This window comes from Leopardus geoffroyi, chromosome A2 (genome assembly GCF_018350155.1).
Source record: "Leopardus geoffroyi isolate Oge1 chromosome A2, O.geoffroyi_Oge1_pat1.0, whole genome shotgun sequence".
Classification (NCBI taxonomy): Eukaryota; Metazoa; Chordata; class Mammalia; order Carnivora; family Felidae; genus Leopardus; species Leopardus geoffroyi.
The window spans coordinates 140,486,285-140,510,936 of NC_059331.1; the positions used below are offsets into that span (position 1 = coordinate 140,486,285).

The 24,652-nt window shown below is 39.1% G+C and overlaps 3 protein-coding genes across 23 annotated transcripts in view; all 3 read right to left on the minus strand.

The window, feature by feature from the left end:
* Positions 1–24,652, minus strand: part of CADPS2 (calcium dependent secretion activator 2) — a 547,933-nt gene that overhangs the window by 367,060 nt on the left and 156,221 nt on the right. The gene's annotated exons all lie outside the window — the stretch shown is intronic.
* On the minus strand, positions 10,639–13,889 carry RNF133 (ring finger protein 133). The gene has a single exon (XM_045495472.1). It carries the CDS (start codon positions 11,819–11,821, stop codon positions 10,685–10,687), a length of 1,137 nt encoding a protein of 378 aa, XP_045351428.1. The 5' UTR covers positions 11,822–13,889; the 3' UTR covers positions 10,639–10,684.
* Positions 14,523–15,852, minus strand: RNF148 (ring finger protein 148). The gene has a single exon (XM_045495473.1). It carries the CDS (start codon positions 15,595–15,597, stop codon positions 14,668–14,670), a length of 930 nt encoding a protein of 309 aa, XP_045351429.1. The 5' UTR covers positions 15,598–15,852; the 3' UTR covers positions 14,523–14,667.

The following is a 24,652-nucleotide window of genomic DNA, read 5'->3' on the forward strand; positions in this document are numbered from 1 at the left end:
TTTACTGATCCATGAATTCCAACAGTTTGGAAACCACTAATTTAACCAATCCCATTCCCTTATCAAATGTGAAAATATAACTTAATGATAGCAAACCATCTCTTATTTGAAAAATTGGGTGATACCTTTAAACCTCTATCCTTAAACTAGAAAGCAGGTATTCTCAAATGACCCTTTTGTTATAACTCACCTAAAGCCCTTAGAGCAAATCTGAACCCCCTGAACTACTAAAGTCTTCTTGCACTGTCCTATAGTTCTATTGAGGGGAACTTATATCCAGATGAACATAAAGATGATTGGAAAAATATGAAGCTTTTTGGAAAAACATATACATGCTATTTCTATTGTCAACATTACAAATTTTTTATAGTCTTTCTTGTAATATCAACCAATAGCAGATCCTTCAGTTTTCTTTACAAGTATTTTTCAGTTTAAGAATGTCCTTTAAACTTCCTTAAACCAATGGCAAACTTTCCTTAACCCTGTAACTAGAGAGGCTGAAGCTGAAAAAAGTCACCAACCCACTCTAAGTTCCATACACATGGAACCAAAATCACTGGGTACTAGCTGGGATTCCAATCTCCAGACTGGGATGGTTTAGGGTTCAAAGAAAAAAAAACTCATGTTCGCAGTGGAAAAGCCATGACATAGAAAATGTGAATTTCTACAGTATCTTTCTATACAAATATATAGAGTGAAAGAAGATGCCACCCTCTCTGCACCCATCTCCTCGTTCTTGTTTCAATGTTTCATGGTACCATAGAAACTGTTAAGTTTCTGGGTTGAGCTACTTTGTTCTGACTGTTTTACAAAGATGTCCCCCCCCCCCCACTCATGATTATGATACAGAAAAAAAAAATACCAAACAGTGGATTACTTTTGGAGTCTCATAGTATCTAACATTCAATAAATCCTTTATTGTATGGAACAAAGAATGTGCTCAGTCCTCTTCTTCTACAATAGTCCAGCATCAATTCTCTAATTCTGTTCACCTCATCCTCCATTTCTGTGTCACTCTCCTTTTGTCGGCTGGAAAATAATGTAACAAAAAGGGAATCAGCCCTGGGTGTTCCAGGTGTGACACAAGCTGAGAACATGCAATGTTTGGGTCAGTTTCCTCGCTGGTGGAATAGGGGTAACAGCCTTCTTCAATAGGCTTTATTATATAATATAGTAATGTGTGAGTTTCATCAGTGTTATGGGAAGTGTGATCCATGGACCAACGCCAACTCTCAAATTATCATCATCTGTCCAAAGACAGAGTACAGAGACGTTTTAGAAACTTGCAGTGATGTGACAATGCCATGACATCCAAAAGCAGAGTTTTAATCAACATTTTGCTATGGAAGTGTCCAAACGTAAAAACTGGAAAAAAAAAAAAAAAAAAAAAAAAAAAAGCTTTTGGTGGTCTGAAAAATCATTCATTTAACCAATCTTCATTCCTTTATCAAATGTGAAGAGATCAGAAGCTAAAACTAACAACTGCCTTTGTTCTGACATATACCTACCTCCCAGCCTAGATTCTACAAATGACATTTTACTCTAGTGTTTCTTTCACATATCCATCCATCCCTTCATCAATCCAAATTACTTCTGTTATACATTTTCAGAGGAAATAAAACACATGGGTTTTATTTTACAAAATAATCCATGATGGATTGGAAAACAAATACTCGTCCCTTTGCTGCAGATACAATATCTCAGGAAACTTTTGAGAAGACAGGTGATATACTAATGTTGACACCGAAATTGAGAGAGACCATTTCTAAAAACCAAATCATTTTTCTACAATACTATCAGGATTCCAGAGAATGAGCTACTACCCTTTCATATTCTAGGTTTCTAAAACATGAATCTTAAGGATACCAAGTTATTTACTCTTGATAAGCCAGGAGCCTACAGCAGAGAAATGAAGTTTCAAAATGAAAATGAAAAATGTTTCTGGAAAGGAAGTCAATCTTCAAAGCAAACATTCTGCTATGGTAAAGAAAATGAACCCAAAACTTGTTGAACTACCATCTCTCTGGCATACAATTGTGCTCAGTAAATACTTGAATTTTTGTGGTTTATACCTTGCAGTTATTTGTTTTTCCACAAGATGGCTACTATGCATGAAATAACATTGTTGGTTTTTAATCCCAGAATTTCGCTTTCAGGATAGTAAGGGACTTCAAGGGTACAAATCCCAGAGTTCTTTCAAAACATGGATTCCCTCATCACTACCATTAAAATGATATCTAAACAACAACCAATTCCTTTAGGGAAGAGAAACTCTCCGCTGCCATAAACTGTCTAGGACAGGACCAAGGACAGGAAGGTTGTTTCCCGGTGGCACCACTTTCCTTACAGCTGTCATTCTCTCACAGACTTTTACCTCATGTCATCGCAAAGACAACCTCCGTTCTTCCAAAGGCCATTCCTCAAGCTTTTTAATGGCAGTTAACCCGGTCTTCAAGCTGTGAGGTTAAACATTCTTCAGGTGACAGGCCCCCTTACTAACCTGGTGGCTCTCCTCTGCACGTGCTGCCCTTTCCGTGCATGTGTTCTAGTGCATGGCACACATTCCTTCCGGGTCTTTGGTTCAGTTTTTGATCTTCTTTGTGAAGTCTCCTCCAGTTTTATTTTTTATTACTACTATTATTTTTTTAATTTTGAGAGAGCACAAGTGTGAGCAGGGGAGAGTGGCAGAGGGTGAGAGAGACTATCTTAAGCAGACTCCACACTCAGCACACACTCCAATGTGGGGCTCAATCCCATGATCCTGGGATCATGACCTGAGCCAGTATCAAGAATTGGACGCTCACAGGACTGAGCCACCCAAGCGCCTCAAAGCCTACTCCATTTAAAACTGCAACTCTGCTCCTGACAGTTCCCATCCTGTTTTATGTCTGTTCTCCACAGCAATTAAAACTATTTAACATATTACATTTATCCTGGAACTTAATCATGCTAGAAAGCAAGTTCCATCAGGGCAATGGGTTTTGTATGGTTTATTCCTAGACTTCCAAGGCAATAAATATTTGTTGAATGAAATTATCAAAGAATCTGCCATATGGGTAAGATGCTCACCATTAACACAAAAAGGAGTAACTCCTGCTACAGAAGCAGTGGTGCTATTCACACAGAAGACACCAAGCATTTTCAGGTAGCTACACAGATGTATTTTCAGCTATATATTTATGGACTCTAAGTGGAGTCTCCCTCCAGTATTTGTGAGGCTGGTTTTCTGAACCCAAACTCAGGAATTTACCTAATTCCCTTCTGCATTTCATCGATGGTCCTGTTTTAGTAGGTTATTTTCAGACCTATTAAATAGGTGGTATTAGAAACAATCCTTACCCAGTGCATCGACTGCTCTAAGCTCTTTCTGTGTTGTTTTTTTTTTTTTTTTCCCTAACCTTCTACTTTGGAATTCCTAAATTGTCTATAATCTGTTTTTTCACAAATCCCTTGGCAGTGTGATAGTGGTGGTAGAGAAACGAGAACTAGGAGAGGAAAGGAGTAAGCATTTATATGCACAAGTTCTACATAAATCTGATAAGTTGGACCTGTGAAAAATGCCTACTAGGTCTCTTAATACAACAATAGCAACTATGATTTGTGTACTGCTTTAAGATTCACCATTATTTTCATGTATACTATTTCTATCTGATGACAACTATGTGATGCATCCTCTTCTGAAAATAAACTTCCTGAGACAGTAGAGATCCCTAAACTTGAATGTCCGTCATAATCAGCTGGAAGACTCGTTGAAACAGGTATTGGCCCCCCTCCCCTCCTCCCCAACTTTTCTGGCTCCATAAAGGTCTAGTGGGGGCTGAGAACCTGCACTTCCAACAGGCTCAAGTGATGCTAACGGTACTGGCCCAAGGACTACTGTTCTGAGATGTTCTGCCTTGGGGGAAAGGATATGAATACAGGTCACCTGATGTATAAAAAAGCATGGTATTCTTTTCAATAGGCAACTGTGCTTATCCCTGAACCTGCAAAATGGAGTGTTATCAATTATTAGGGCAATTGTAAAAATTATTTTTAACCCTTTCCAACTTCAAAGGAATAAAAGACTACATAAAACCCCCCAACTAACTGATTTTTTGTATGAGATCAACTCCAGAATCCATACTTTCTAAATGTAAGCAGACATTCCGCTTGAGCTCAACTTTCCCTTCTCAATTAGATACATTTTGCCCACAACCCTCAGCCACCCATGCTCCTGTATCCCTAAATCATCTGGAGATTTCTCCAGTTATCACTTGCACTACCCTCTCACCAGCACTCCCAGTATCTTTAAGCTGGGAATTTTCTTCTAAGGCCCAATTCTTGAAGTCCTCAAAACAAGACTCCTCTTAAAAACTGGTTTTTCAAGCTAATTGTAGTGCTGTGGTAAAGGCCAAGAGCTGTGGAACCAGACCAAAGTCAAACACAGATGCTGCCACATAACAGCTGTTTAACTTTAGGCAAACTGCTTAGCCTCTGTGGGTCTAAGTTTTATCATCTAAAGAATGAGCATACCTCAGTTATTGTTAGGGTTAAATGAGTGTCTGCCTGATAAACGCATGGAACAGCATCCTGGAGAGAAAAAGCCATATAGCACTTCCATGGGAATACCATAAAATCAAGGAATCCAAAACAGCAGTATTAAATTTTACATTAGTAAATTACCACTAATATACAAGTCAGTGGTGGGTCGTTTTGTTAGTAAATCACCACAATTGACTACTTTGCACAGATCCTTTCTTTTGCTATGTTCTCATTTAATTCCTACAGACCTATTATTTTCAGCTGTGTAGTGAACATTATTGTAAGTTATGTGGGCTCCTCAAATCCAGCACATTCAAAATGTGAACTCTTCTTCTACCCCAAAAGCTTGATTCACCTATTTTCTACTCCAATGAATAGCACCATTATCACCTAGTGCCCCAGACGGAAATCTAGGAGTCATCCTTGACCCTTCCTCTACTCCTGCTGACCCTAACCCTTCTATTCTTTATTCACGGTGTTGCTAAACTGAAGATCAAAGTTATGGGTATAAAGGCAAGTTCTGAAATCAGTACCAACTTGGTCATTAAAAAATCAGATCAAAAATACAAATCAGCAAATGAAATCAAAGCACATGTTATCTTGAAGGTGAATTCTCTTACTCAATTTCACCTATTACTGCTTTTGTTTACACTTTCTTTTTATCACTCCTGGATTCTTACAACAGCCTCCAGAATTCCTGGTCTTCAAGTTCCTTAACCAAAATTCTACATGATACTAACTTCTTTAGAAAACACTGTTGTCAAAACAAACTCTTAACTATAGAGAACTGAGGGTTGCTAGAGGTTTGGAGTATGGGATGGGTTAAATGGATGATGGGGATTAAGGAAGGTACTTGTGATGAGTACTGGGTATTTTAAGTGATAAATCACTAAATTTTACACCTGAAATAATATACCATGTTATCTGGAATTTAAATACTTGAAAAAGAAAAAACAGATTAACAATCCATGATCTGAGGACCCTAGGTGGCCCAGCTGGTTAAGCATCTGACTCTTGATTTCAGCTCAGGTCATGATCACAGGGTTGTGGGATGGAGCCCTGAGTAGGGCTCATGGCTGAGTGCGGAGCCTGCTTGGGATTCTCTCTACCCCTCTCATGCACTCACTCTCTTAAAAAATAATAATAATCCATGATATATCAACATTCTTAAATTCTTACATGATTATTTTACTGCCTGAATTACCAACAATATATTTCTTTGGTGGGGGGAACCACACTGCTGCTCACATCCTTCCCTCCATTAAAATGTGCTTCTTCCCAAATGATAGAGAAGGAAGTAACATTTGAAATGGAGTTAAGTGTTCTTGCTTCTCTAGCTGAAATCCATTCCTTCATATTCCCAGAAGCCTTTATCAATTGCTCTTCATGAAATATCACCCTTCATGACTTGCTAGATTTCCAACTCAATATTTTGAGTAAAGTGAAAACAAGTCAATAAGAAGTAAGCAGAAGGTGAAACAAGGAACTTGATTAACATAAAGGCTCTCTGAAAAAGCCCTATGGTAGTGGTTCTCGATCTTGTCTGTTTATTGCAATCAACTGGGTAACTAAAAAAAATTCTGAAGCCAGAGTCCAAAGCACAGGTGCTGGGTGCAGTCTGGACATGGAGAATTTTAAGAGCCTTCAACAGGATTCTGATGTGTAGCCAAGGTCAAGAAGCAATGCTCCATGAGAAACAAAAGAGGGACTTAAGAGAATAAAGAATTTTAAAAATTTTTTATATTTATTTTTGAGACAGAGTGAGCGAGCATGCACATGCACGGGCCAACAGGGGAGGGAGACACAGAATCTGAAGCAGGGCCCAGGCTCTGAGTGGTCAGCACAGAGCCCGATGCAGGGTTCGAACTCACAAACTCAGATCATGATGTGAGCCGAAGTAGGGTGCTTAACCAACTGAGCCACCTAGGCACCCTGAGAATAAGGAATTTTTAAATTTTTTCTGTTTATTTTTGAGACAGAGGGAGACAGCGCGTGAGCGGGGAGGGGCAGAGAGAGAGGGAGACACAGAATCTGAAACAGGCTCCAGGTTCTGAGCTGTCAGCACAGAGCCTGATGCAGGGCTCAAACCCACAAACTGTGAGATCATGACCTAAGTTGAAGTCGGACACTCAACCGAATGAGCCACCCAGGCGCCCTGAGAATAAAGAATTTTTAAACAGAACTAAATATCTGGTAAAAATCAGTAGAGATGACTCAGACAACCAATGGTCCTGGAAAAAAGTTTAGAAGGCAAGGAATTCAGTGGCATGTGGTAGAACAAAACAAATGGCTGATAGTTGGTTCTAGGCTGCAGCTGGAAAAGAGATGGGCTGAAAAAGAACGGGTACAGGAAACCATAGAATGAGAATAAAGCAAGCAAGGGGTGGAAAGGAAAAGTCAAGTGAATTCAAAGAGGTAATTCTGAAAAAGATGCTCTTAGTTGAGTCATTTTCAAAAATGACAGAAGCTGATGGCGGCGACAATGGTGTGTTGTAGAATTGGGAGATGAACACTACAGGTGTAGAGAAGTTTTGAAATCAGGATTACGCTGGTCGTCAACAATGAGGAAAGTTCACGTCAGCAGCTGAAGGCCTCAAGGGACTCTATCTCGGAGGTCTAAAATGACAGCACAACTGTGAAGACTTATAGGTAGAATATCTACAAATAAGGCAGGTTTCTGTGGAGGGACTGTGATGAGGAGCTTTAACACCTGTGCACAGGGAGCAGCTAATCTCAAGTGCATTATTCCCTCCTTTTCTAAAAAAAAGTACTTGCAGTCTATAAAAACAGGTATTTTTAAGATATTTCTTTTGGTAACTGCAGTAACTCATAATCCGTATTCTTCATCAGTAAGCACTAAACACTTAAAAATGCACCAAACACAAAGCCAAATAAATTCTAAAAGATGGAAACTGGTGCCCATAAATGATGGAGTAAGAACATGGAGTCGCCATTACTCTTCACACAGTAGCCAGGAGTGAATGTTTTTTTCTTTTGTGTTTTTTTTTTTTTTTTTTTTTTTTACATCAGTGCTTCTCTAAATTCTGATCCTTTCCTTGATTCCTGTGTGCTACTTCAAAAACCTGAAAGTCTGTAGGAGAAAACATTAACTGTACACAAAACTTAAATACCATCGGAAACACCAGCTCTCAAGCTAAGCCTTTTAAAAATTTTTTTTTTTTCAACGTTTATTTATTTTTGGGACAGAGAGAGACAGAGCATGAACGGGGGAGGGGCAGAGAGAGAGGAAGACACAGAATCGGAAACAGGCTCCAGGCTCTGAGCCATCAGCCCAGAGCCCGACGCGGGGCTCGAACTCACGGACCGCGAGATCGTGACCTGGCTGAAGTCGGACGCTTAACCGACTGCGCCACCCAGGCGCCCCTCAAGCTAAGCCTTTTAAAGTACACATACTATTGTAAATAGTATGGTTGGCCAACATTTCTCTACAGCACAACTACATTACAGTATTTCTATAGTAAGAGACAGGGATATGGTTTAGTGTGTCTTGTCATACAAGGAAATGTATAGATAAAATCACCTATTGCATCACCCAATCAGTGGTCAAGTTCAACCAAGTGGTTAAGGCCACTTTCAGCTTAGTAAATAATTAAACCTAATATATCCCAGTAATGAAGCAAAGAAGTTGCATTTTTATAAGGAACATCAAACCCCCCTATTAGAGGTGGGTGTGGGGAATCAACTACCAGGGAATGCAAAAGTATGTATGAAGAAACACAAGGGAAATGTATCATGACGCTGGTACTAGGAGCAAGATAGTTCCTATCATGGTCCCATGCCATTATGACAAAATACGTTTACCTCGCTAAGAGAAAAATAGGTAAAAATTTACTACAAACGAATAATACCTTAAATTTGACACAGCAGCCTTATTTCCAGGTTCTAGTTATTAAACTCAGCAAAAGTGGTTTAACTGATGTGTTTACAACATTCTAAAGACAAAAATTAAAACTGTTTTGTTCGGACATAAGAAAGAGAAAGCACTTAGTCCTCTGCCTACTACATGGTAGACAACTCAGCAATGACAGCTTCCAAGCTCACTGACCTTTCCTTCTCCAACACAAATACAGGTTCTAACACCTTTTAAAGGGTATCCACTGAAAATTCTCAGATCAAGACAATAAGCCCACAGTGCGTTAAATGTCCATCATTAATGAGACACTGAATTATGAAAATTAATATATGTTAATTTTGTACACATGATAAGTCATGTTTATGGTTGACAATGATGAACCAAAAGGAAAAACCAAGGAGGCACAGGAAGGACTGAAAGAGAACACAATGGCAGTTAGTGTGAAAAGCAAATTTAAACGCTAGGTCTATCGTGGAACATGTAACCCATATTTAATTTGCCAGGAGGACACACAGCTGTAATGATTCTAGAACCTAGGTTCGGGGGCTGCCAAGATGCATTCACTTCCATAGTTCCAATGATTCTCTTGGGCAACCAGTGGAAGTCACCCTTGCCACTCCATGAGCTGCTAGTCCTAGAGACTGAGATGCCAACAGTGGCCAGTCTGAGAAAGACAACTTATCCTGGATTTAGCAACAGATTCTAGTAGGAGTGGCTTTTAAATGATCTTCAGTCTCCTGTCTCTTTAAAGTGATCCTTGGTACCTCAAACAAATTTACTCTCCCAGGTAAAAGCAAAAAGATCTGCCAAACAGTGTTTCTGTGAAATCCTCCACAGTATCGGTGCTCTGCAGTTCTTTCAAAGACCAGTTCCTTTGATTAACTGAATCAAACCTCTCCCCAGTTAGGTATAAGAGCCTGTGTAAAGGTGCCTGGGTGACTCAGTTGGTTAAGCATCCAGCTCTTGATTTCGGCTCAGATCATGATCTCAGACTCCTGAGATCAAGTCCTTCATCTGGCTCCATGCCCGGAATGGAGCCTGCTCCCCTGATAGCACACTCACTCTCAAAAATAAAAAGAAGCATGTGTGTACCAAGTCAAGTTTCACCCCTCTACCTGGTCATCTTGGACACATTTTGCTGTGTTCTGATTCTCCCTGGCCTTCAATGATTGTTTCTCCCTCCTTTAAATAGTCCTTGTTAGAACTATATATGTTAAGTTGAAATAATGGATTCTGAGCTGAGAATCAGTTTTCTATTTTGTCAAGGTGATTTAGGATGAAAATTGTCAGGACTAAGTTCCCCTTATTTTGTATGATTGGGATAAACTACCCAGGTTTTCATATTAATACACATTTACGTTACAGAAAAAAAATACTTATTACTCATCCTTTCACTCAAAGCTATGAGTGTCCAGCATTCTGCTAGATCCTGAAAATACAGTGAACAAAATAAACACAAACGCTGTCGTAAGAACATCTACATTGTGATACCTACCTGAAAATAATCTAGCACGTTTTAAATCTTTAATGACAAAACATACTTAGTAAGCTGAAATACATAGGAAATGAATACACCCTAATAAACACCATAGGAATTCTTGACCATTTAAATCTTTCCACAAATCATGAACATGTAATACTTTTCAGCAATATTGGGCACTGAATTATTTGCTGTTCACTGAAAAGTGCTAGTGTTTTACTTTTAAAATTACAATCACCATGCATATGCAGAGCCCATCAAAATGTACTAACAGCTTGACAAGAACTTCTTGTCAAGGGTGAGAGTAATAAAATTCTGTACAACAAAATTTTCATGCTAAGAATGAAAAACCACAGCACACATTGACTTCAAAAGTAGTATATTGTACTATAAATATAATATCAAAAATATTACTCTTTCTAGCACATAAGATAATTTATGGTTCCCAAACCAGAAGATGGCTTCTGTATAAGGAACATGCGAATATATGAACAATTTTCTTATCAAAATGGAGCCCAGAATATGTACAAACATTTAGGGGGGAAAGTTCATTCTTGATTTTAACATGCATGTGTACAAAGAAATAGACATATATACTCAATAGACATGGACAAAAAGTTACATTTAGCAAAGGCAAAAAGGTAAACAAAAAAATCCTGTAGGCCCTTTTTCTGCTTGACAAACAATGCAGACAGTTACCAAAGTAACAAGAGGACACAAAAACCACACTTCAAACAGACAAACTGCTTGTCAGTATTAGGACTTGAGTTGACAAACAGGTTTAATCCACTTGCTCAAAGGTCATGCTGTCAAGGTAAAGGATGAACATCTTCCACTACTGAAGTAGGCTGGCTGTCATTCTGAGGGGGCAGTGGCACCTCCCCCGCTTCCAAAGGGGTCACTTTGTCAGATCCTCTCACAGGAGGAAGTTCACGGTCTGTCTCTTCTTCATCAGGGGACAGGGCATCGGACAATTCATTTGACATGAGAACTTGCAAAGATTCTGTTCCATCTTCAACATCCACCTGAATACCCAAAGCTTTAAGAATGTCACGTTTGCACATGGGGCAAGTCCCATGGGCCAGAATCCAGGGGTCAATGCAACTCTTGTGGAAAAAGTGTTTACAAGTGAGAATACGAACTGTATCGTTAGGCTTATAGAGTTCAAAGCAAACTACGCAGCTATTTCCATTTGGACTGATTTCCTCATCCCCCTCTTTCAGAACCCGAAGCTGCAGCTGGCCAAAGGCTTTCTTGAGATCAGTTGTTAACCGCTGCCATCTCCGGTTCTGAATCCTTGCTATCCAAAGTCTCCGAATACGATAAAAGATGAAATATGCTAAAGTAGCAGTTGTGACAATCACAAAAGAGACAAAATAGTGATTCATCCAGATGATGTGTTTCCTCCCCACCTCAACTATGACTGTAACGTGAACTCCCTTCTGAATTAAATGCAAAATCTCCACGCCCTTGAGATTACCAATCATCACCACAACGATGTCTTCAAATGCCTGATGAGACATGGGAAAAACCTGATTGCCAGTTCCTGGAAAGTTGTAGATGATCACTCCGCCGGCTCCCTTCTCAATGGCCACCTTAATTTTCTGCGTGAAGGTACAACCACCTCGTTCAACAAGTGCAAGCCAGGTTTCTGAGTTCTTCAATCTGCTGAAACTGGTACCGGGATTACATGCATTTTGAGTTTTTCCATCAGGTGGCACGATAACTCCTGCCACTCTCTTCAAAGTGGAGCTTCTTCCAAACACTCCCGTTTCCCCCAACTCTGACAACATCCGATTCCCAACATGAAACGAGATGTTCATGTAAGCAGTCCAGACAGCACTGGCTCTGCAACAATTCTGACTAAGAAGCCAAAGAAAACTGAATTTCATAAGCCAGGAAGAGGCAGTTTTGTTTCTGTAAGTGCTAATCTTGAGTGGATTCATCTCTCTCCCCACCTAGCGACTGAAGAACCAACCCAACAAAAAGATGTGGCTTCCACATCTGTGGGCAATCAGTTGAAAATAATAAAATGAGAAAAATCTTCAGGGTGAAAACAAGTTCCACGGTCTTCCGGCATGTTTTTGTAAGAAATTCTTAAAGAGGTCTTAGGAGGTTCAGATGTTTTATTAGAGAGAGGAAGAGAAACCTTTAGATTGAAAAAAGAAAAAAAATCCCAGTCCCACTAATGTAACTCCAGATACTGTTTACAATTGGGTGATGTGATTATGACATAAAAGATAACACAGCCAATTAGATAAGAGCTTTGAATCTGCTGTCAACTTACTGACTTGAGAGTTTCAAATACTGTTATGGGTGATACCTAGGTTTTAAGATCAAGTCAATCCCTGAGCAACATATTAACAGGTATCACATTAAATCAGAAATATAAAATTCATACCACACACACCTGAAAGCATATGCAAGAAAGCCACAGCATTATCACTCTCCTTCACAAATCGAGGAAACATGCAACAAAATGGCAAGTTTAAAATAATTAGGAATTAGCATGAAGAACAATTATGTGGTAAAAGCAATGAGCGTTACTACCATTTTTCACTCACGTGATCACAATAGATTTTTTATTTATCACATAAAGCACTGTACTAAGTTTATTTAACAACTGCTTGCTCAGATTCATTGATTTGGTTTGGTTTTGATTTTTAAAAGGAGGGTATCCTGTTAGATTACTTTAGCCTCGCTTGTCTCACTCTCACGTTGCCTATCCACAGGGATGACAGCAGTAAAGAACTTTAATCTCTTTTCTCTGCAGACACTGACATCTGTTACTGATCTCACAATATTTTGAGGGAAGAGAGGAAGAGTATAAGGGGAAACAACTCTGTTTAGCAGTCTTCGCATCATTCATTTTAAACAAAAAGGCAACTATTGATTTTAATAAAACATCAAGTTTCCCTCATTTAGATTAACACCAACAGCAGTGTTAAAGGTCACAGATGCTTTGAACAAAACATTTGCTAAAATCAAACATCCCTGATAGAAACTGCCCTTCCCTATCCCCACATACACTATCAGTTCTGCCTATATTTTTGCTACACTTCTATCACTGGCACAAAAGGACTTCATACCAAAGTGACTTGTGGACTAACGAACATGGACAGCCCCTGGTGTAGGGGCATACACTTTCATGAGGGTATCTCTCAGTGGTTCTTATCCACTGGCTAGGAAAGCAAGAATTTTTACCTTGAACACAAATGTCTGTCCTTACAACACAGGATGCTGAGAGACAGTTTTGGCTGGGTCTCACCAGGGCTAAGGGAGCTAGTTGTTCTTATGAAATGTGAGTCAACAAAACTTGAGGGAGGGACGAAGAACAGGGTCCTACAGGCCCAACCCAAGCGGCATAAAAACAAATACCACTGAGTAAACTTCAGCTCCCAAGAGTGAATTTTCTTTTCCAAAGGCCACTAACCTGATTGTATTTCCATACAACCCACTCTTCAAAATGTGTAGTACATAGTGTGTACATCCATAAAGTGCCATCTAAGTTGATACCAATGGTGTAGCATTTCATCCAGAGAGATTTTGGTCAAACACAAAACCCAAATCTTTCAGCCTCTCCATTGTTACACAGAAGTATTTGTGTTTATCTACTCACAATTTTTAAAGGCAGCCGAACAAAATTTCAGCTCCACTCTAGAACTGTGTCAAAATGCCCAAGCAGAAACACACTCACCACCATTTTAAGAAAACAAAAGCGCTTACTAAGGTTAATTCTAGAAGAGAAATCTGCGACCAGAGCTAATTCACTAGGGTAGGCTAACTAGGCTCTGACAAAAGAGATATTTTTTTGTGATGCTTTCCTTAAATGAGGTCTATAATAATTTAAAATATTTTAGTTACCTAACCAGAGGTGTTGTCATCCAAAGCAATTACTTAGAACTCATGATCTACCCAGTGCCTTTGGAAACCAGAGTTCCTATTGATTAACCATGGAGAATTAAATCAAGGTCTAATTATATAATGATTTTATTTTTTTAAGTAAGCTCTATGCCCAACTTGGGGCCTGAACTCACAACCCTGAGATTAAGAGTTGCATGCTCTATTGGCTGAGCCATCCAGGCGTCCCTATAATGAAATTTATTTAATAGAGATTTTAGGTATCAAAAACAGAGTGTTATGCTAAGTGAAATAAGTCATACAGAGAAAGACAGATACCATATGTTTTAACTCTTATGTGGATCCTGAGAAATTTAACAGAAGACCAAGACCATGGGGTAGGGGAAGGAAAAAAAAAAAAAAAAAAAAAGAGAGAGGGAGGGAGGGAGGGAGCCAAACCATAAGAGACTCTTAAAAACTGAGAATAAACTGAGGGTTGATGGGGGGTGGGAGGGAGGGGAAAGTGGGTGACAGGCATTGAGGAGGGCACCTGTTGGGGATGAGCACTGGGTGTTGTATGGAAACCAATTTGACAATTAATTTCCTAATTTAAAAACCCATAGAAATAATAAAATGAATCTAAAAAAGAAACTTTAAAATATCATGCCTAATTCTCTATAGCCTCAACACTAAAATCATTTTAATTTGAAGATAAAACTAATTTGCTTTTAAACATATACTGATGTTCTTATTTGGATAAAGACAAAAAAGTAACAACTTAATAGAAAAACAACAAGTTCAAATAGCTGGCATGATATGATGGAGTTTTATTTTAAAAACGCAACTTTCATCCTCTTCAGTGCTTAGGTAGAGAAGATGGAGTTTCTCTCTACATAAAGTACTACATGAAAATTCATTTAATTTTAACCTTTGGTAAGACTCAGTTACATCTTCAGAAGATTGTCTGGGTTGAAGTTTTCAGAATGTCACACTTGCACATGGGGCATGTCCTGTGTGCTAAAAGCCAGGGGTCAATGCACGTCTTATGGAAAAAATGTTTGCAAGTTAAAATACGTACTACATCTTGGGGTTTGTAGATGTCAAAGCAAACAACACAACTGTCTTCGTTTGGATCTAGTTCCTTATCCCCCTCCTTGAGCACTCGCAGTTGAAGCTGACCGATAGCTTTCTTCACAGCTGCTTTCATCTGTCTTCGCCTCCTGGTGGAAGAATTGGGCACCCTAGGTCTCCAAGCACAGTACAAGAAAAGGTAGGCAACTGTGGCAGCCAGGAAGGTAAAGAGAGACATGACATAATGGCTCAGCCATGGCATGTGCATTCTTCCCACCTCAATGATGATCGTCACGTAGACTCCTTTCTGAATCAAATGCAAAAGTTCCATGCCTTTCAAGTTGCCTATCATTACTGCAACTATATTTTCCGTTCCCTGGTGAGACATGGGAAATACTTTGTTACCCGTACCTGGATAGTTATAGATGATCACCCCATTTGCTCCCTTCTCTGCTGCCACGTTGATTTTATGTGTAAAAGTACAGCCTCCCCGTTCAATGAGGGCCAACCAAGAGTCTGCTTGTTCAGGTCTGCTGAAGTTGGTCATAGGATTACAAGCATTCTGATTCCATCCTTCAGGAAGTACCGCCACACCAGACACCCTTTCCAAAGGAGAATGATTTCCGAACACTCCACTCTCTCCTAATTCAGATATAACCCGATTTCCCACCTGAAATGTTATATTCAGGTGGGCTGTCCAAATGGCTTTTCCTTTTGAGCCAGAAAGGCTAAGTAGTAGAAAGATGCTAAGCCTCAATAGTTGAGATGAAACAGAACTAGGAGTTGAAGGAGTAATTCTAAGTAGGCTCATTCCTCCATTTGCCTCTTAACTGACAAACAAAAAACAAAACATCAGTCGTAAAAAAAAAAAAAAAAAAATAGCAAAGAAGCTAACTTCAATTGTTGGCAGTAGATAATTAAAGCACATAAATGGAAAAAAGTCTGTGTTGATCAGAGGTATGTCCCTCCTTCCAGCATTTTTATTTTTGGTAGATTATCTTTCTTGTAATGAAACAGAACAAGAGTTGTTATTAGTACAATGTGATTTCAAGCAAATTATGACTTCCTCACGGGGATATTGTGACATCAGAGGTAGTTAAGCCAATCCAGGAGTTGATATTAGTGCACTGCATACTGAAATTCTATTGGCCAAAAAACCACCAAGCAAGGACTCATGGTATATAACAATTTGGATAAACTGTAAAGCAATAAACAGGCAAGTTTTTGTTTTTAAGCCCGGAGTTTCTTTCCTAGTTCTGGATAGAGAGAAAACTGCCTAATACCACTCTACATTCATTGTTTTTCTGTCTGTTAAGCAAAGTAGAAATCATTCATGTATTCATGCATGTGGCTGGCCAGTCACCAGTTCTCATGCATGGTTCCATGCTACCCAATATGCTAATCTATGGGCAGCAGGAACAAATCATTTCTACTCTCTTTCAAAATTAAATGCTTATCTCAGATTCAACATGAGGACAATACACATGTTGTAAGCCTGATACATTGCCAACTCACAAGGCAAATTCAACTTTTCACTGAAATTGCTACTAAGAATCTATGTGCTAGGCAAACACTAAGCATGGATCATACATTGGAGGCAAAAACAGGCACCTACTGTGTGGAGCTTACTATCTAGGGAGGACAGATTTATATATATGTATATACATATATATTTATACATAAATAATATATATATATATAAAATCTATATTATATATATAAATATATATTTGTTTTTGAGAAGAGAGAGAGCGCAAGCAGGCAAGGGGCAGAGAGAGAGGGAGACAGAATCTGAAGCAGGCTCTAGGCTGAGCTGATGCACAGAGCCTGAGGCGGGGCTCAAACTTGTGAATGGTGAGATCATGACCTGAACCGAAGTCAGATGCTTAACCGACTGAACCATTCAGGCACCCCTAGTGAGGACACATTTTAAACAAACACACACAAACACGTAGCTGCAAGCTGATAGGGTCGCTGAAAGGAAAACTCTCTATCCGAAGAATATAAAAGGACACAAATTTGATTAGAGGTCCAAGGCATTGCTCCCCAAGGAAGTGGTACTTAGTACCACTAAGACTTGAAAGATAAATCAGAATTACCTAAGCTGAGAATAGTATTTCAGGCAGAGGAAATGGCAGTTTCAAGACCCTAACACAGGAAAGAACACAGCAAATGAAAGGATCTGAAGCAATGTCTGTTTGGCAAAACAGGAGAAGAGAGGGCAAAAGGTAATGAAGGAGGAGGGCAAACAGCAATCAGCGTGCAGGGTTGTAAATGTTACACCAGGATTTTGAATTAGGTCCCAAGGACAAAAGAAACACACCAAAGGGGTTGCAAGGTGGGGAGGTGGACTTATAAACATTTCAAGATGTAGACACGTGATCAAGCACACTCTGGCTGTCTCATGAGGGGAGCGGGTTGGAGGAGAAGAGTGGTGAGGGGAGCTTAGGTAGACAGTGGCTTGGACTCCTGAAATAGTAGTAAAGATGCAGAGGCACAGACAAGTCAGTCACTTCAAAGGCTGAATTAACAGATCTGGTAACTGGAAGGGTAGTAGCGGGTGGAGGAAAGGAGGACCACAATGGCCACAAATCACTGTTAGTTTATTGCTGCAAACCGTGGCATCTTTACTGCTTTAAAGATCCTTTAATGATTATTTGCTTTAATTTTAAATCTCACCTGAAGTCTGTTTCAAAGATTCAATAAACAGCCAACACTCAAACATTTATCATTTTCATTATATAGAACGTAGCCTATGTCCCAGGCATACCGTAACGCCCTCAGGATACAAAAGGGACAAAAAAAAATTTGAGGCATGTTGACAGAATTTTGCCGTTTTGACAAAAGCATTTAGTTGTACTCCTTGTAATATTTAATATTCACTTATAAAAATAAAATTGGAAACCATGAAACTTGTCTCATCATTCAGTTCACATCTGGACTATTGTGAAGACACACAGAACGTGGACTCTTCCTAGCTTCAAATCATGTCAAGCGCTGGCCCATTAACATTGACCAGGTGAAGCCTTACTAGCAAGACCATTTACATCATCACATTAGGTGCTGTAGGATTACTTAACATTTGGATTTTAAGAAGTAATTCTCTAAGTCATGGGACTAAAAGGCACAGCGTAAGCAACATAGTCAATCGTATTTTGACAGCATTGTAGGGTGACAGATGGCAGCTACCACACTTGTGGGCCGAATATCACGTATAAACTTGTCCAATCACTATGCATATACCTGAAAATATGTAACACTGTGTGTCAACTACACCTGGAAAACACACAACTTCAAACATGAATTCCTTCTTTCTATTAAAAAAAAAAAAATCACTAAGTAGCGGAGACCTAATGCACAGCCTGGTGACTACAGTAAAGAATGCCGTTTACTCAACATTTGCCAAAAAAGTAGATCTCAAGTGTCCTCATCACACACACAAATGGAAACTATGTGAGGGGATGGATAGGTTAACTAGTTTGTGATCCATTTCAAAATGTACACGTACCAAAGCATCACATTGTACACCTTACACATGTATAATTTTTGTCCATTTGTCAATACCTCAGTAAATCTGGTTAAAAAATTCTAACTTTGTTTTGGTTTGCTAATTCTTAAGGGTAAACAGTTTAAACAGGAACTATATTCTGACTCAGTAACACATCTCAAATCTCAAGGTCCTGTGGTTGAAAAATGATTTGAAAATTTTACCAATTCATTGTATTTTTCTCACTACGAGGTAAGGGGATTAAGGCAATGATAGAACTCGCTGGAGTCCCAGAATACATGCAACTATAAGAAACAACTGTTTATCTCCAACACAGTGGTTTCCAAATAGGGGACAATTTTCCCTTCCAGGGGATATTTGGCTGCTTCTGAAGACATTTTCGACTGCGACAATGACAGAATACTATTGGCATGTACTGGTAGAGGCCAGGGATGCTTTTAAAAATTCCAAAGTGCACATGGATAGCCTGGTTAAATAATTATCTGGTCCAAAATGTCAATGCTGAGGCTAATAAACTAATAAAACAGGCTTGTGAGGAAGGAACCAACACAAAACTTACTTCTCCGTGGGATATCTGAGCTCTTATCATAAATTAAGCTTTTATAATTGCCAATATATCAATAACGATCCCCTTTACTGGTGCTCTCCCACCAAAGGAAAAAGGTACAAACTGCCACGTGAGTAGGTAAACAACACAGCAGCTACAGGCTCTAAATTCCTTTTACCCAAAGGAATGATATTTAAATAATCATTAACCACAACAAACATGTAATACACACTATACACTGACAAGGGCTAGAGCCTGTATCACAAGGAACACAACACGGCCCCTTTATTAAGGAGGTCATCATCTAGGTAGTAGAAAAGTGTTATGCACAAATCAGAAATAGGCATCTCTGTATCTTAACTTCCAGGTTCCACCTAAAATGTTAAGAAGGTTATAATTTTCATTACTCAAATTTCCAGAAATCTCCACCCTGATGACAGAAATAGCCAAATGCATTCACTCAGCATTGCCCACATAGTATCTGTAAGATACAGGCAATACTGAAGAAACTTTAATAAATGATTTCACAAGTCACAGTATCCAGGGGCTATGATATTCAAGATCTCTAAGAATCCACAAAACACACTGGATTCACTTAAAGTTTGAAAACTATGTAAGTTTTCTGCCAGTAACTAAATGCATAATAGGATTTGGCAAGAACAGAATATTAAAAGGCAGAATTACATCAACCTAAAATTAAATATTTTATTGTAAATTAAGTTCTCATGTATTTTCTCATTTTCTCTCGTAAGTTAATCACTATTCTCACATATTCAGACATGCAATAAAAAATTTTTTAATATACAAATGCTTTCTCCTAATATTCTTGAACACAGAAAGGAGTTCTAAATATGCTTAAATGAAAGACAATAAATTTTTTAAGTAACATGAATTTGGGAATTACCTGGACAGTCAAGTACTATGTACTAGAACAGGTACAGATACCTGAAAACCCCAAAATTTACTCAGGCTCTTCATTATTCCTTATATTAACCAATTTAATGACTTTCAAAGTCATTAAGGGCTCTGGTAATTAAGTATATTAGTAGACACTTGTTTTTTCTCTGTACATGTGAAGTTTTTGGTTTTTTCGGGGGAAGGTCTGAGAGAGCATGTGCATAAGCAGGGGGAGGGTCACAGAAAGGGGTACAGTGCTCATAGGAGCAAGCTCGATGTAGGGGCTCGGACTCACAAACCATGAGATCATGACCTGAGCTGAAGACCAACAGTACGACACAGGTGCCCCCAAAGCAGACACATTTTAAATCACCACATGACCAACCACCATTTCTTCACTAACGTAAGCCAGGATTACTATTTCTATTTACTGGCATGCCTAACAGATGCAGAAGGAAAGTTTAGTGTAGGAGCTCCAAAGCTCCAAGAAGCCACCATGACATGGAGGACAAGGAATGCTCACCTTACTCAAACACTTAACAGTGCTGGCTCAAAAGAGCTTGTGTGAATGAGTAGTTAGCACGGTCAGGTTTTATCACACTTGAATGAATACTTTCCACTGTTTTAGTCTGGCCTTCAAAATCATTCCCACAGTGTAGAACTTTGCAATAGCATCGTTATCTAATCTCCCATCACCTCGGATTCATTCGTAGCCAGAGCAACCTATAGACAAAAAGTAATGAAGTTTACAATGGCATTCCTTTTTTTGCTTAAAACTTTAGATGGCTTGCTCTATTCAAAGGATAACACCCAAGCGGCCAAGAATGAAATACAAGCCTCTCCAGCTTGGTCCTCTTTGCTTTCATCTGGTCTCATTTTCTACAATTATCAATCCTGAAATTTATCTTCTTCAATTCAAACAGCTTATAGTTTCCTGCACTTCTATTGCGGCAGTCACTATAGAAGACCTTACACAGGCTTTATGCCTTCTAATAAGCGGGTTTGTTCCTATGGTAGGTACACTGATTGCAAACGACACCGATTACTTCCCTCCCTCTAATGACAGCCCTTACAATGTGGCTTAGAGCAGTTCCTTCCATCAGGAGGTGGATCTATTTCTACACCCTTTGAACTTAAGTAGTAAAGAGACTAGAACAGAAGTACAGACATGCCAGGTCTGAGTCTAAGCCTCAGGAAGCCTTACCGTCTTGCCCTGTTCCCCAGCTCTTGGAACCCCACCACCCTCAAGTAAAGAAAACTAGCCTAACAAGATGCTAAGTGGAGGAGAGGCCAGGCAGCCTAGCTGAGCCCACCCTACATCAGTCTACAGATGGACCAACATGTGTGAAAGGCCTTGATAAGCAGAGAGGTCTACATGATCGTGAGGTGACCACACAGAACTGAAGACTCACCTGGTCAACCCTAGACTTCTGAGCAATAACAGATACTGACTCTTATTTTACAGTTTATAAAAAGAAGAAACTGCCCCGATATACAGGAGTTTGGGATGGTTTATAATGCAGCAGCTGACAGAGCTCCCTCTACAGAATTATCTACTCCATTAACTTCCTTCACAGCTAGGACTCAATGGCTCATTTTCAGTACTCATCCTCTAGCACAGTATCTAGCACATGTAGTTATCTATTGTAAGTTCTTAGTGAAGGTTGGATAAACTCATAGTGTCATTATCCTCCATATCCTAATATATACTATTCCTCATTCAATAACGTATGTATTTTGTTTTATCGTTACAAGGGTGATAATTTCAGTTTGGGTATAATTAGAATGTGCATGAGTTCAATATTGAATTCTGTGTATTTAATACTCTAAACTGGATTTCCTATAGCCATACTTGAATACAAAGATAAATGAGCAGGTAGAGTATGACCAAATGTCTTTAAATTTTAGTGGGTATAAAACAAACTACCTAAATTATATTCTCTTCTGCATTCAGAATTTAAGTCAAGGTTCATATAACTAACACTAAATCGAATACCTTTTTTTCTTCTCCATCTACCTAGTTCGAATATAGAATGGTAATCAATAGAGTAGGAATATATTAGTAACCAGTCTGAGAAGTAATTGGGGCAAACAAACCCTTTATTTACACTGTAACCTTTGCATCAAGAAGGATAGAGGAAGGAGCTGAACATCCTTAAGTAAACACAAGATTAAGAACTGTATTTGATTGTATGATCATCTTTCTTTGAGTTGGGATAAAATACATCTTAATATTAACTCGATCATTTAGTCTGGAGTTTTGTTTGAAAGGGTGAATAGGCAATGCACTCAAAAAAAAAAAAAAAAAAAAAAAAAAAAGGAATCTTTTGAATAACTGCCAAGAACTTGTTCTGTTCTATCAATAGACTTTTTCTGCTTCTGTAGCAAGAGCCAACACTGAGGACCAAATGGGTATGAAGGCCGATTTTCAGGCTCTGCCATTTTAAAATTGTTCTAAAACCCTCAAGTAGATTCCAGACCTTCCTAAGCCAAAGTCAGTCATTGAAGGTTTCTGTTTTGCCTTCTGAAGACCAGTCCTGCAGAGCACACTTAACTCTGAGTAAGCTCTTAGCCACCTGAAATAGCAGGGTAGAGGCAATTAAGGAGATTTTCCCATTTAAATCAGTTATATTTTTCCAATTCACCGGTCACAAAACCTTTACCCATTTGTGAGGTAATTTAATCCCTCCTGGGAGGCAGCAGAGGAGAAAAAAAGAGGAGGATGGCGTCATCATGCTAGCAGCAACTTTCTGAGGCACCCAGCTATGTGACAGACCCACGGGGAAACCCAGTCTTCACCACATGCTGAGTGAGGGTGCCACAGTGAGCCTGTTTTGTCACTTGTACGATGGGGAAGTAACGTCGGCCTCTCAGCGCAATGGATGGTGGACTATCAGATGACCACTTCCACGTTTATTCAGAAATCACCAAGCACACCACTGGCATGGCAGAGGCTTGATCAACAGGCCTGGCCCTTCCGCCCCTTCCCAATTCTGGATAGCCTATTTCCTCCATTTTCCACCTAATAAAATTCTTCTCATCCTTCACGACTCATCCCAATCCTCCCTCTGCAATCTCCCCAGAGAAAAGCACCTGTTCCTATGACACATTGTTTTTACATCTATTTGACAGTCAATCCTGCCGTATATTACATGTAGTTAGATGTTTATGTCTGTTCCCAGTTCAGTTTGACCTAAAATGTCTGGTGAGTAATGTTAACTTATTTGTATAAAACTGGTTTCCTCCCTTTTGCCCCTATACTAGCACAGGGACTAGCGCTCAGGGTCCCTGTCAAATATGTGTCTTTTCAAGTACTTATTCTTCAAAATACTAAGATCCATCAGCAGCTCTGGCAACCTCTGCTTTGTACAGCCACCCATTTAAAAAATATATAAAACAGGCAATGATGTGACAAGTCTTCCCTCAGCTAAGAATTACTTTGACAACAGTTGTCCGGCAAAGGCTTATTTAGTATCACAAGATCAGAGGCCATCCGTCTGACATTTTTTCTGTGAAATAAATTCCATCCACAGCTCTATACTTGAAAAATGGAATAATATACAGCCATAAAGTAATAACTATTTCTAATGTTTAAGTAGACTCTACTGAATCAAAAACCCTTTAGTTTAGGAGTGCCTGGGTGGCTCAGTCGGTTAAGCATCTGACTCTTGATTTTGGCTCTGGTCATGATCTCCTGGGTTCATAGGTTCGAGCCCCACATCAGGCTCTACGCTGAGAGTGTGCAGTCTGTTTGGGATTCTTTCCCCCGCTCCCTCTGTCCCTCCTCTGTTCTCTACCTCTCTCTTTCAAAATAAACATTAGAAAAATTCTTTTAGTTTATAGATCAACATATCTGTATCTCAAGTCATATGTCAAATGGTCAATATAAGAAAACTGTATCAGATTAATATTGTGCATTTCAGCACCTCAAAGCCCTAGATTAGATCAGCAGTAATACTTAAAGCACAAAGTTCTAAATGACACCAACTTTCTCAGCAACCCAGAAGGCCTTCTATATTCCCCAGCCAAAAATGTGGTCAAATCCTACAATCCCCAGAAACCTGATTAAAATCCTATAATTCTAAGAAGTTCTCTAAATTGACAGAATATTTGCTATCACTTTTCCACATGTAACATTCACTCTTAAAGACTAGAGACCTAGTCTCTACATAAATGCCTCTTACCATCTCCAACTAAACAGTTAACATGGCTGCCCTTTAGAGAAAGGGTTTTGGGACTCAGAGGGAGCAAGAAAATAGTCACAGAGCTTAGTTATTATTATTGTTGGACTATACATGACCAACTTCAAACAAAAGGTGTTTTTTGTTCCCTCACACCCACAGACCTCCTATACAATGAAAACAAAGAAGTAAAGCTTTTGATTAGCTTTCCTGACATGATATTGTTCATTATGTTGAAAAGGAGCCTTGTTTCACCAACTGTTATATGACTAATCCACGTTAAACTCGAAGAAGAACATTCAGGTCACCAATGACTCAAATTATCCATGAGTTTTTAGGAAAAGATGTTTGAGTTTTAAGGGATAGATGTGATCATGTGAGAAAGCAAAGTGTGTGTAAACTACACGTAAAGAATTTTATTCTGTGCCACATAGTTGAATTACTGATGTTCCACTGTCTATTTTATTGAGAGGACACTAAAATTACTCAGGTGGAAAAACTAAATGATCGACATCCCATATAAATGAAAGTAGACTGTAAAAAGATGGTAGCAGAGTAGGAAGACCCTAGGCTCCCTTTGTCCTAGGAATACAACAATGAGATCATACTAAATATCCCAGAAATCAACACAAAGTCTGGCGGAACAAACTCCACAACTAAAGATAGAGCGGAGGCCACATCAAAGACGGTGGGAAGTGCAGAGGTGTGGCTTGGGAGAGAACTGGATCATAAA

Bases quoted from the DNA above. Each gene is read 5' to 3' on its own strand.
- RNF133 (XM_045495472.1), bottom strand. From the start codon at position 11,821: ATGAATCCACTCAAGATTAGCACTTACAGAAACAAAACTGCCTCTTCC.
- RNF148 (XM_045495473.1), bottom strand. From the start codon at position 15,597: ATGAGCCTACTTAGAATTACTCCTTCAACTCCTAGTTCTGTTTCATCT.